General features: G+C 36.6%; 1 protein-coding gene across 4 annotated transcripts in view; it reads left to right on the plus strand.

Annotated features, from left to right (window-relative positions):
• Ldsdh1 (Lipid droplet subset dehydrogenase 1) overlaps positions 1 to 14,446 on the plus strand; it is a 61,443-nt gene that overhangs the window by 45,014 nt on the left and 1,983 nt on the right. Inside the window, exons 2-5 of one of the 4 annotated variants that reach the window (XM_067783348.1) lie at positions 5,217 to 5,567; positions 5,644 to 5,836; positions 10,033 to 10,173; positions 10,254 to 10,314. In XM_067783348.1, coding sequence (XP_067639449.1) covers positions 5,217 to 5,567; positions 5,644 to 5,836; positions 10,033 to 10,173; positions 10,254 to 10,314 — 746 coding nt within the window. The remainder of the gene's footprint in view (positions 1 to 5,216; positions 5,568 to 5,643; positions 5,837 to 10,032; positions 10,174 to 10,253; positions 10,315 to 14,446) is intronic. The other 3 variants (XM_067783345.1, XM_067783346.1, XM_067783347.1) reach the window with 3 other exon arrangements.

Raw genomic sequence — 14,446 nt, forward strand, 5'->3', positions numbered from 1 at the left:
AGCACGAAAAAAGCAGTGAAAATTCTTAGCAAATTTTATTAATTAATACATATACGACACTACTTTATTTTCTCTGTATTTTTCTTGTATTATCTCTTATATTTCTTGTCGCCCTCCCTCGTAGTACGGTTTCAGTACTTGTGTAAGTGTGTAAACTATATTTCAAAAAACTAACGAAATACAAGAAAAATACAACCTAGTTCATTAAATAAAATGAGCCAGTTTTTTTGGCATTCAGCCGGTTTTTCGTTATTTTTTCTGACAAATGAAAATTTTATTTTTATTTTGAAAATTTTGTGCACAAATATGTAACGAAAATTAACGTTCTTGTCAAAAAAAAAACACCAAACCATCGTGCAATATTTTTTCGGCTATATTTTCATAATTTTATTGTGAAAAAATCTGGTGAAAAATGAAATGAAAAAAATCAAAAATAACATGTCAAACATATCCCTTTTGTGGCCAATATTGGTCTCCCTTCTCTCGTTGGAAATTGTTTTTGCATCTTGACTTTCCGATAAAGTTTCGTCAGTATTTTAACCTTAGAATCCAAGCAAAAAAAAGTAGTGTCATATAGGTATAAGACAATAATTTTGATACAATTTAAATCATTTATCAATCGGCCGATAAAAACAAAAAAAAAAATCAATTGAAAATAATTTTGGTATATTTTCGTAGGTAAACTTAAGAAAAAATGTCAGTTAATTGTGTTACTGAAAAATGCAAACCAATCTCAAATAAAACGAAGATAAACAAGTAAGGAAGGCTAAGTTGGGCTGTAACCGAATACTACATACTCAGCTGAGAGCTTTGGAGACAAAATAAGGGAAAATCACCATGTAGGAAAATGAACCTAGGGTAACCCTGGAATGTATTTTTATGACATGTGTATCAAATGAAAGGTGTTAATGATTATTTAAAACGTAGTGGGCCATAGTTCTATAGGTGGACGCCTTTTCAATATATCGCCATAAAGGTGGACTAGGGGTGACTCTAGAATGTGTTTGTACGATATGGGTACCAAATTAAATGTATTAATGAGGGTTTTAAAATGGAGTCGCCCTTAGTTGTATATGTGAAGGCGTTTTCGAGATATCGACCAAAATGTGGACCAGGGTGACCCAGAACATCATCTGCTGGGTACCGCTAATTTATTTATATATGTAATACCACGAACAGTATTCCTGCCATGATTCCAACGGCTTTTGATTTCGCCCTGCAGAACTTTTCAACTTTTTTCTTCTACTTAATATGGTAGGTGTCACACCCATTATACACAGTTTTTTCCAAAGTTATATTTTGCGTCAAAAAACCAATCCAATCACCATCTTTTTTTCGTATTTGGTATAAAATTATGGCATTTTTTCCATTTTTCGAAATTTTCGATATCGAAAAAGTGGGCGTGGTCATAGTCGGATTTCGCCCATTTTTAGTACCAAGATAAAGTGAATTCAGATAAGTACGTGAACTAAGTTTAGTAAATATATATCGGCTTTTGCGCAAGTTATCGTGTTAACGGCCAAGAGGAAGGACAGACGGTCGACTTTGTATAAAAACTGGGCGTGGCCTTACCCCATTTCGCCCATTTTCACAGAAAACAGTTACCGGCATAGAAGCTATGCGCTTACCAAATTTCACAAGGATTGGTACATTTTTTTTCGACTTATGGCATTAAAACTATTCTAGACAAATTAAATGAAAAAGGGCGGAGCCACGCCCATTTTAAAATTTTCTTTTATTTTTGTATTTTGTAGCACCATAGCGTGTTCGTCATCCGATTTTGCAAATTTTTATTCAGCACACATATAGTAATAGGAGTAACGTTTCTGCCAAATTTCATCATGATATATTCAACGACTGCCAAATTACAGCTTGCAAAACTTTTAAATTTCCTTCTTTTAAAAGTGGGCAGTGCCACGCCCATTGTCCCAAATTTTACTAACTTTCTATTCTGCGTCATAAGGTCACCCCACCTGCCAAGTTTAATCACTTTATCCGTCTTAGGTAATGAATTATCGCACTTTTTCGGGTTTTCGAAATTTTCGATATCGAAAAAATGGGCATGGTTATAGTCCGATTTCGTTTATTTTAAATAGCGACCTGAGACGAGTGCCCAGGAACTTACCATACCAAATTTCATTAAGATACCTCAAAAATTTACTCAAGTTATCGTGTTTACGGATGGACGGACGGACATGGCTAAATTAATTTCTTTTTTCGCCCAGATCATTTTGATATATATATGATTAGTTTATGCCGTTACGGATTACCGTTATGCGAAAAAAATTAATATACTCTGGGAGCTCTGCTCAGCTGAGTATAAAAATTTTTAAGTGCGTCCTTTATATGAATAGACCAGAAGAAACGAAAAATGTCTCTTTAAACAAAGACATAATCTTGTATATATATGTGGATCACCTAGCGAAAGTATTTTTCGCTCATATTGAAAAAATTCCAAGTTCGGGAGGAAATTTAGAAAAATGTTTTCCCTCATGTTGCATGCTCATGGGGTTCTGAAATATAGTCTTAGTTACTTAGTATCAAGAATCTAGCTATACGGGAAGTTACTCAAATATCTGTGACAAAATTCCAGATGTTGGTGTAATTGGAATTTCTAAATAACTTTAAATATCTCGATCCCTGTCCCATCTAGAAAACTCTTTTATCCGAAATATAACAACGTTATAAAATCCGAAGCTATTTTCATTGTCTCAGGTCACTGATAACCCAGTGGGAAGCTCCTTAAAACTCGAAAGCAAAAATTCTAAGTTTAGACGTTTTTTAGAATTTTGACAATTCCTGGAACACAAAGCAAAGTTTTTTCCTTCATGTTAAATTGCCATCGGGTTCCGATGTGTGTTTTAAGTTTCAAGACCCCACTCTCGCTGTCCAGGAAGTTGCTCTAAACTGGATTGTAAAATTCTCCAAATCATACATATTGGCTGAAAAACATCAAACGGAACTAAAATAAAAGAAGAATTCTTAATGGGGAGGGAACGATATAAGCGTGAGTCTCTTTTTTAATATATACTAACGAATATTCTACAGGTGACTAACAGGGGTAAAGCTCCTACTTATGTTGCGTTAACCTCAAGTAAGCTTGATATCACATTGAGCCCTCCGAGCATAATATATCAGGGTATCAATGGAGGGTCCTTGACGAGCCATCCTCATGCAGACCACGTATATATCACCTTCAGCATACGCCCAAAGAAGGTAGAGAATAGAAAAAACTTTAGAAACCTTATGACGACGGACTGGTACAAATTCTGAGATGATTCAAGGGAAGCTCAAAGCAAAGAGTTGGGTCTCTAAGAGGGCGGTGAAGGACATTTTTAAGCTGATAAAAGTTGCGGAAAGCGAGGAGTGCTGGGAAGAGTACAAAGATCTGTTGAAAATCTATAAACGTGAAATCAGAGGGTTTCAGGAAAAAAAGAGAATGGAGCTATTATAAAGCATAAGTCTTGGTGCTTAATAACTCTCACTTCGTTAAACTACTGATATTTTAAGTAACACAATTAATTGAAGTTTTTTTTTTAATTACATAAATATTTAAAATGAAAAATTTTAAACGAAATAAGTAATTATAATTAGCAACCTAATCCAATTTAAATTTTGCTGCTATTTTTTTTCTCACCACTGTGATATTAATATTTATTAGGGTATAGAATTTCACTAGTTATTGTTACTAAACAATTATAGTTGATTGAATTTCTATTCTAATTCATGTTCCAGCTGAATACGAAACACTAAGAAAATAACAATTATTACATAAACAGAAAAGCCGCTCAAGTGCAGTTGTTGCATGGGGCGTTCCACACGAACTCATCATACGGAAGCGTTTTACAGCACTAATTTCGCTGCAATTCGGAAATTTTTTTGGTATAAATCGAAAAAGAATTCTAGGATTAATTTGTTTCAGCTAATCAATAGGGAGACAGAAGTAAAAGTGGTTAAGATAGACCAAAGCTAGAGCAGAACAACGGCTTCCGGGTCTGCTAGTATATTTGTATATGTGATTAGTCGGAGATCTGAAGTATTGTCGATTTAGAGAATAAGAAAAAACATTTTTTTTTTATTCCCAATAGGGCAATCTGAATTTGGAACAGTGGACACGAAAAAGGCGCGCCTCTCTCCAGTATATAGCATTTTCAGGTAAATTTTAAAATTTTAAAATTTTTCAAATCAAATGAAGCTTTTTTCAAATCAAATAAAACTTTTTCGAAGTCAAATAAAACTTTTTTCAAATCAAATGAAACTTTTTTCAAATCAAATGAAACTTTTTTCAAATCAAATAAAACTTTTTTCAGTTCAAGTGAAACATTTTTCAAATCAAATAAAACTTTTTCGAAGTCAAATAAAACTTTTTTCAAATCAAATGAAACTTTTTTCAAATCAAGTAAAACTTTTTTCAGTTCAAGTGAAACATTTTTCAAATCAAATAAAACTTTTTCGAAGTCAAATAAAACTTTTTTCAAATCAAATAAAACTTTTTCGAAGTCAAATAAAACTTTTTTCAAATCAAATGAAACTTTTTCAAATCAAATAAAAACTTTTTCCAAATCAAATGAAACTTTTTTCAAATCAAATGAAGCTTTTTTTTAAATCAAAAAAAAAACTTTCTTTCAAGTCCAATGGAACTTTTTTCAAATCAAATGAAACTTATCTAAGTTCAACTGAAACTTCTTTCATTTCAAATGACACCAGTTTTATTTCATACCAGTGCCAAAATGGTATGGTAAACGAAAGTAATACCGTGACGAAATTAAAATAAAATAAAAGAAAATATAAAAGAAAACTTAAAAATATTAATAAAATAAAATAAAGAAAATAAAATAAAGTAAAATAAAATAAAATAAACTGCAAAAAATAAAAAAAGGGAAGAAAATGAAAGGAAAAGGAAGGAAAGGAAGAGATAGGAAAGGAAAGGAAAAAAAAGAAAGGAAAGGAAAGGAAAGGAAAGGAAAGGAATGGAAAGGAAAGGAAAGAAAAGAAAAGAAATTAAGGAAAGACGTCTGTAGTGGTTAAGTTTCAACAACTGAGCGTACTCTAGTATACATAACTAGATATATATAAACAATTTTTTTTAAATAATAATATTTATATATTTGGTTTTTTTTCCTTTTTCTACTTAATTTAAGGTTTTTATGTAAATAACTATTAATATATGCGAGTACCTCCTATTTCAATTAAATTTTTATTTTTTTTTTTTTCAGTAATCACAACTCCATCAATAATAATCATAACAACAACAGTAGCAGTAGCAGTAATAAAAACAACATTGATATTTACTATATTGTCACATTAACTATTGATATAGCGCTGTTATTAATAAAATTCTGGATTGCTGTATTTCAAACGATCATCACAACATTTGCACCACAAGAAACCGACGTTAACGGCCAAACTGTATTGATAACCGGCACAGGGCATGGCATTGGCAAGGAATTAGCTTTACAATATAGTGCACTAGGTGCCAAAATTATTTGCTGGGATATGAATGAACAGTCAAATCAGGAAACAATCAAAGAGATCAAATCGTATGGTGGTGAAGCCCATGCCTATACGTGAGTTTTGTAATAATGTTAAAGGCACTACATCGTTACATACATATAAAATACGTCTTTTCTATTTAAATTTTAGGGTCAATGTAATGAAACGCGATGAGATTAACGCTTTAGCCGAAAAGATTAAAAAGGACCATGGCTTCATAAATATAATTGTAAACAATGCTGGTATAATGCCGTGTCATCCGCTGCTGGAACATACAGAGACTGAAATTAGAAATATGTATGAGATTAATGTGCTGGCGCATTTTTGGGTGAGTGTACATATTGTAAGTAATTTTGGGAAATTCCTGATAATTATACACATTTTTCTAACGTGCGAATCGCTGAACTGTCGAATAAATAACTCCAATATTCAGTATTGTAAAATGTTCTTTATTTAGACTTCTTTGGGAGTAGTACTTCATAATCACAATTATACTTGACTAATAGCGTGTTTAAATCAAACTGATAACTGATTCCTCAGCTTGCGCTGCTTGTATACTGTCGTTTATCTTATTCGCAATTTGTCCTAAGGTCTAGACGTTTCACGAACATGCCTTCTAGAACAGTTGTATCTAATGCTTGGTTATTTAGCTATATACATGTATATGTGTAGCTTATGTTTTTCTACTAGCCATATGCGTATGTTTGTGTGAGTAACAACGTCTGCTCTTAGCAGCCGGCTACATAAATGCATGTGAAATTATCTCTCTGGTTATGTGTATGGAATATTCTTCGTTGCCTTGTACATAAGTGTGTTCATGTATATAAGTGTGGCTTCTTGTTGTTTTTGTTGTTGTTATTATTTATTAAGAGCATAGTGGTGCTAATATTCGCCATAATATGTTTATACCCAACAGGAAAAGACGCTAACTACAAGCGAGGGAGAATATGATTTGCAATAAAGCTAAGTGCACTATATTCAATTTATTTTCTTTCAAAAAAGCTAACTTTATTATATGGCGATGACCAAAAACTAACGAACTACTAGTCAGCTTATTTCAATCTCAAAACAAGCCACGTTACCACCACACATCGGCGGCCGCCAGACAACTAAATAAATAACAGCCAATTAAATAACTGCGCTGTTTTGTCTAGATCATTTTATGCTACTGAAAACAGGCACTCCGTACGGAACCCCCCACTACGCTGGAAGAACTTGGCAGAGCAACGTCTACACCATTTGCTGGACGTCCAAAACCCGTTCATCGGTTAAGCGCCTATTAACTAACTAAGCTTATAATAGTTGAGATACTCAAAATGTTGATACCAAATTCACATGTTTTGGGTTATCTATACTGGATCAGCGGATTTATATAAATGTCATTAAATGCCATACTAAAAATGAGCTCCTGGAGCAGCGAAGGTTGTCATTTGTACTAATTAAGTCATATTTTAATACTGTTAGAACTTACTTTAGTGTAGGTTTTCTGGAATTTAAGTATACTCTGCCCGATCAGCAAGAAAGCCGATCCCGCAAAACCGCGCTAATTACCGCAGAATCAGCCTGTTCATGCGATGAACGAGGACAAGACTTGCTGTTATCGGCGCATTCGTCCTGGCAGCCCTGTCACTGCTGGCGGATATAATTTCAAGACTGTGAAGGACTTCGTTTATCTGAGAACCAGCATTAACATCGAAAAAAATCTCAGGTTATGAATCAAACGGAGAATCACTCTTACGAACAAGTGTTACTGAGTAGGCAATTAAATAAGTGTCTCATCATACCTGTTCTCATATGTGGCTTGGAATTATGAAAGGTGTCGAGAGAAGATGGGATGACCTTGGAGTTGAAAACGATGTGGCGGCGTCATATTATAAGAATGAAAGATGGCGCTCGGCTTCAGAAAATATTACTGTCGGCACCCGTATTTAGAAGCAGTGAAGTGAGCCGACCTTTACTTAGCTGGGAAAAGCAGTTGTAGGAAAACACAAATTCCCTTGGTGCTTCCAGCAGGCGTCAGCTGTTGCATTTTAAGGTTCACAGTCTTTCTGTAGGCTCAGCAGCGCATACGATGAGAAAGTAAGCAGTTTTGAAAACTGTACACTGAAAGAAAAAGACTGGTAAAAACAAACCGAAATACGGGTCAATTCAACCGAAATTTCTGTCAATTTTTATCCATCGCGACAAGATGTTGAATCAACTGCGCACAAATTGTTGATTCGTAATTGACCGTTTTAATAGTCAAATGAACAAAAAAAGTTGTTGCGACAGCTTTGAACGAAAGTACCTATGTTGCGGCATTTGCAGGGCAGATGAGTTTTCACTGAGATCTTTTCATGGCAGAAATACACTCGGAGCGCCTGCCGAACAGTGCCGAGGGGCGACCCCGCTTAGGAAAATTTTCTTCTAATTGAAAAACCTTATTTCTAAAATTTGTATGTTGCTTTGTCCGGGGTGTGAACCCAAGATCTTCGGTGTGGTAGGCGGAGCACGGTACCATCACACTACGGCGGCCACCATATACATACGTAAATATGTGCACAGTACACAGCATACATAAGTACAAAGTAGAGAGCGCAAAATTCTCTTTGAAATTTGCTCATGTATTGACTGTTAATCTGTCAATTTTATAGAATTTTGTTAACTTAAGTGCGACAATTTCTCTTCTGTTGAAATGACTAAACTAATTTGTTCGCTTGACAAAGAACTCGGTCGAATTAACCATAATTCGATCAATTTCACCGAATCTCCGTTAAGTCAAGAACAACAGAACCGAATTGTTGATTTTACTAGCACCATTGTTTTCAGTGTAGATTCACTTCCTATGGCTAAAGCAGGCCATATATTTATCTCCTCATCAAAGGCTCATCTATTTACGCAAAGAGGACCTACGAAATCTCACTGTGTACTATACACCCAGCCTCAGACGTGGTGTGACCCTAAAACCATTCAACATATGATGTAATTTTGGCCGCTGTGTAGCAAGCCAACCATATCATAATTGGCACCACAAATGAGTACCAATTACAATCAAGTCTTCATCCATCTAATTTTTTTTTTTAACCCAGTATACAGTATATACCTACTCTTCCTCTGCTGCCAAATTCCAGTGTTCTTTTGGGACTACTTTCTGGGCCCGAGCGCGAAAGGGTTCCATTCGCGTAACAAAACCCACTGAGCGAAGTCGATTTGTTTTCATGTTAAACTTCTTATGATTCACTCCGTTCGCGTTCCAGTCAGGACCATATATCCTAGGAAGTACATAAATATATAAAAGCCTCTACATACATTAATAATAAGCTGTAAAGTCTATCTTAATAGATATAACTAATGGTCAAAGTGTACCACAGGAGGAAGTGTACGTCTTAGGAATCTAAAATAGGGGCGAAAAGTTTGCGAATATATACTTCAACTTGAAGTGCTAAGGTTTGCTCCCCAGAGAGAAAAGTAGAGTTACGTTCTCAGAACCAGACAATGAAAGATAAGCTTTGGGTCGGTTTATGATTCAGATTCAGATACAGAATGTGCGCAATAAGGCGGTTGTATATGACGTCTTTCAACTCTCATTTTGTACTTACTTCCAGTACCGCTTAAAAACCCGAGTACCTATTAAGCTTGAGGAAGAATACTCGATACCTTAAATGTTGCTCCATTTTCAACAAACTGGCATTGTCAGATCAATGTAGCGACCTTAAATTTCATCAACACGTAAACTAGGCGTGAACTAAGCGCATGGACTAGCTTTCACCCGTGCGGAAAGGCAAGGAGGAATGTCATCCAAACCAGCCAACCAGACAAAGCGAGTAGATTTTGTGTTGATGGTGCATTTATTCCCGTTTTTCTAGTAAATATGATCCAGTACTTATCTGTAAAAGCTAATTGGAACAACTACCCAGCTTCTCATCGCACTGAGCATTTCTGCTATAAGAATTGTGAGAACCTTAGTTTGGGGTACATAGTATTTCGAAAACAGGAAAAAGTGCAGTTAGTACCTTAAAACCTGGCAAAGTAAGCTTAGTCTAGATCGCCATATATTAAGACAACATAAGTTCTTATCGCATGTATGTCTTTTTCGAAATACCGTTCTTTAACACACCCCAAAGGATGGTGTTATAGTTTTAAATCGAACACACAAATATTTTCAAAAGTCTTCTCAATTATGAAATACTAACATCTTATATTACTAATACGACCCATACACATACACACATATACCCTGTTTCAAAGGCATTCTGCGCGCCTAAACATATTCAACGTTAAGTTACATCATAGTGCTAGATTAAGGGCAGGTTTTTCAGTGCGAGGTGCGAGTTTAAACTCCAGTTAAAGTTGACCCTGCCACTTCGGACGCTTAAGCTGAGATGAGCAGCAAAATTTGATGTTATCGAACAAAGTGGCAAGGTTAAACTCCTGTCAACTTTAAATGGAGTTTAAACTGACACTAGAAAACCCCGCGTGAGAACCACTCTCTCCACATCAATGTCCCAAAATTCATTCATCAAAATTTAAAATTACCTAAAGCCTTCTTTTTTTCTGCAGATAATCCAAGCATTTCTTCCAGATATGATTGCACGTAATCAGGGACACATTATCGCTTTATCGTCGTGTGCCGGTCTCTTCGCTGTAGCGAACTTGGTTCCATATTGTGGCACAAAATTTGCAGTGCGAGGTCTAATGGAGGTAAATAGAGCATTTTTAGAAAAATAAACATTTTAAAGAGCCAATTATGTACTGCATATCTTTATGTTGTATACTTTCAGGCGCTAGCTGAGGAGCTGCGACACAAAAATCCACAAAATAATGTAAGTCATTCGTGTCATGGTAGAGTTTTATTACGTTGTATTTAAATTACACTGAAATTACAGCCCTTGGTGGGGAAAAAAATCCCAAGTCGCTCCGGTACATAGAACCGGCTGCCGTTGGAAGCGATATAAAGATAATCGATTATCGTTCAGCGGTCGACTATCTACTGCAATCGGCACTCGTAATAGGGGGGTCTGAATTGGTGAATCGGATTAATGACATACTATGTGAACTAGAGACTCGTATCTAACGTATCAAAACTTGTTATAATTTTTAGAAATAGTTATCATTTATGTGAAAAAGGTTTTCAGTCACTGATCGTACAACATGATCCGGGCCTCGTACTGCCGGCAAATGGTAAAGCTAGCACTACTTTTGAGCTAGTTTTCTGCAGGATACATGAGGCCTGCTCAAGTAATTACAAGAGTAGTTTAAGCGGTATATTTAGCATAGTGACATATTACCCCCTCATTATACACTAGGCTGGAGCGTCAACATATGGAAAAAAATTTTTTTCAAGTTTCAGAGTTCTAATAGGAGGGGATAGGTGCCTTATAATAACAAAAAAATACCCTCTTTTTGTATTGAAATCGGTCAATGTCTTCTGCCTCCGCAGTGCCTTCAAAATTTATAAGAACGCTAAAATGTATATGGTGAAATATTCAAATAATATATAACACTACTCGACAAAAAAATCTCTCCAAGAATGAAAGTACATTTTCATAATGTAAAATCGTCTCCTGATTCCGAATATCACATCCAGTTATTCATATATGTAATATTTAATTTTTTTATTTATTAAGGTATTATTCTGATAATGAATATTGAAGTTTTAAAAAGATTTTAAAAATTACATAAACTATTTGGCTTGAAAATACTTTTTTGTTTCGAACTTAGGCATCAATTTCCGCGATTCCAACTTGGCTTTTATTGCACCTAATCGTAACTTTCTTGAACACTGATAAACGGCAGATTCGGTCGTTATCTTCACAGCTCTCTCAACAGCTTGAATATGACAAGGAAGCTTTAAAAACAATAGTTTGTTCTCACCACCAGATTCTACAATGCCATGAATTTCTGCGTCTGATAAATTTTTCAAAAGTGGAGGCTCAGTTAAGTTTTCCTACGAGAATTCGACGCGCACCAACATTAATTTTTTTTTTTTTAAATGACTCTATTTGCACTGCTTCAAAGAATTTTACTATTGTGTATCTCGCCTACTATTTTTTAGTATTAATACTATGCAACAAGTGTTTTAGGAAACATCATACCCTTTTAACGAATGCAAAAATATAATTTCTTGGGTAAAAACAGAAAATTTTTGATTGAAGACTTTTAATATAGCAGGGCTTATAAAATCAAGGGCGCATCATAATGTTGTACTAGTACGCTTAAAATTTTCATAATTAAATTTACTACAACATAGAAAGGCAAATTTTTTTTCGTCCATAGACTTTTTCTGATTTTAAAGTGGTTAAATCTGAAATTAAAAAAAATAAAATCGTTATTATAACGTTCACATGTTTATGTTTCCACTAAGGCCTACTTGCAGAACGGCATGTTATCTTTTTAACTCACTGACATGAGGGGTTAAACTCATACATTTTTTACAAATTTTTTTTAATTAACTCTGCGCATCCCTTGAAGCTTGCTCTGTAGACGTCCCACATGATCGACCAAGATTTTGGCATAGTGCCCAAACTACTGAACATACTTATAGAGTTAAAGGCAAAAAATGTTTATGGGAATTATTATATAATGTATAATGTATATTTCAACAGTTTGATTCGAAAAAATAAAAAATTCAAATTTTTTACGTACCTATATGAAGTAGTGTTTTGCAAAATTGGGAACTTTCATATTTTCACCGCTGCGGAGGCAGTTACTCTAATCCGAATTGGACAAAATTTTGCAAGACGTAATTTAAGCCCAAAAGGCACCAGATTTTCACTATTACATTGCAGTCTGATGAAAAAAAAATTTTCGCTCCACCCTATTATACACCCAGCGGGTTAGGGAGTTAGAATATAGGGTTAGAATATACCCGCGGTAGATATGCCTGTCGTAAGAGGCGACTAAAATACAAAACAGATTCAAGGGATTATGTAGCGCAACCCTTTCAGGTTGCCAGCGCAATATATAGCTTCTCCAAACGCAATTGTCAACTCACCTATCCGTGGCGAATCCTGATACATTAACAACCGAGGCTCTGACAAACTCCTCATGAATCTAGGGGTTGGGAGGGCGGTATAGCCTAGAAGGTCGCATGTGGTCATAAAAAATCGTTCCCGAGATGGTCGCGCTTAGTACCGGAACGTACCGGATCCGGCGAAGGACCATCAACATCGTTAACACTCCCCAAGACCTTGGGGGATGTACATAGATTCGACAACATATTATCTTTTGCCTACATTGAACTTTGTCAAGAACTTTAAGGTGAGCATACCCTCGAGAATGGCTTGGCCAGCCGACATGGTATGTAAGGCGGAAGTCACCTCATTCTTCACTGACGTTGCAACCAAAAAAAAACAATAAATTTACTAAAGCAGTCTAAGAAATAAATATTTAGGATGACAGCCACAATTACGGGACAATGTGGTTTCGTGCTGTCCGATTTAAGAGAGGTATACAAATGCTTCATAAAGGACATCAACAGATTTATTGAACTAACCACATTGTTAAAGTAAAAAACAGTTAATTGTACTGCAATTGAGTATACATGATAACTAATTGGTTCGAGAAGTGCACAACAAATTAAATGAATACAAATCCTCTACAGACAGCCGCTTTGTTGCCCTCCCTATCGCGACTGATGCTCGCCAAGGCGAGCGTGCTTTCCGCAAGGTCATTGAATCCGCGTCGGCTCGCTTTATTCCCGCCGGAAGAATTCCTGAAATTCGTCCTCATTTTCCGGCGGAGGCCGCAAATTTAGCGAGAGAACGTGACCTTATAAGACAGCTCGATCCCGGCGACCCCCAAATAAGGGATATAAACCAGCGCATCAGATTGCGTCGTATGCCTGTCGTAAGAGGCGACTAAAATACCAGGTTCAAGGGACTGTGTAGCGCAACCCTTCAGGTTGCCAGCGCAATATATAGCTTCTCCAAACCCAATTGTCAACCTCACCTGTCCGCGGCGAATCTTGTTTCACTAACAGACGAGGCTCTGGCGACCCCAAGCTCCTCATCGATCTTGGGGGTGGGGAGGGAGGGATGGCCTGAAGATTTAATGTGGCCACATAAATCGTTCCCGAGATAGTCGGGCTAGCACCTTAATGGTGCTGTGGTACCGGAGCGTACCGGATCTGTATCCGGCAAAGGACCATCACATCGATAACACTCCCCAAAGCCTTCGGGGAGCAACCTTATCGCTACAACAACAACAACAACATTGCTTGTGGATGAACACAAGCGGGCGAAATGGGAGGAGCATCTAAGTAGTTGTAACCTCTCTGCCGGTGTGGGTAAGCTTTGGTCCACCGTAAAATCCCTACCGAATCCGCCCAAGCACAACAACAAAATTTCCATCGCCTTTGGCGGTAAAGTGCTGTCGGATGCGAAAAAATGCGCGAGTGCTTTTTGCCGACAATATATAATGCATTCTAAGGTTGACAAAATTAGACGGAGGGCCAACAGACACGCACACAAACATAAATTCAGGGCGTTCCCAATTACCATCACCGCCAAAGAGGTTGAGGATGCCATCGGTTATGCTAAACTATCCAAAGCAGTGGGCCCAGACGGCATAGCCATGCCGATGCTCAAAAGACTAGGGAAAGGGGTTTTCAAATATTTAGCGCATGTCTTCAACCTGTCCCTTTCCACCTTTGTCATTCCCGAAACATGTAAAATGACCACGGTGGTCCCGCTACTAAAGCCTGGGAAACCAGCTAACATAGGAGAGTCATATCGTCCGATATATCTCCTATCGCCAGTAGCCAAGACGCTTGAAGCCATTTTGCTCCCTGTCACCAGCGTGGCGTTTGCTAGCCTGTCATCAGCATGTCTTTAGAAAACTTCATAGCACAACCACCGCGCTAAATGCCATTAGCACCCAGATAAATTGTGGTTTAAATCAAAACCCCCACCATGGAACAGTACTCGTTGCGCTAGACCTATCAAAAGCTTTTACTACAAGACCTGGAAGGTTC

The sequence above is a fragment of the Eurosta solidaginis genome, chromosome 4 (genome assembly GCF_040869045.1).
Source record: "Eurosta solidaginis isolate ZX-2024a chromosome 4, ASM4086904v1, whole genome shotgun sequence".
NCBI lineage: Eukaryota > Metazoa > Arthropoda > Insecta > Diptera > Tephritidae > Eurosta > Eurosta solidaginis.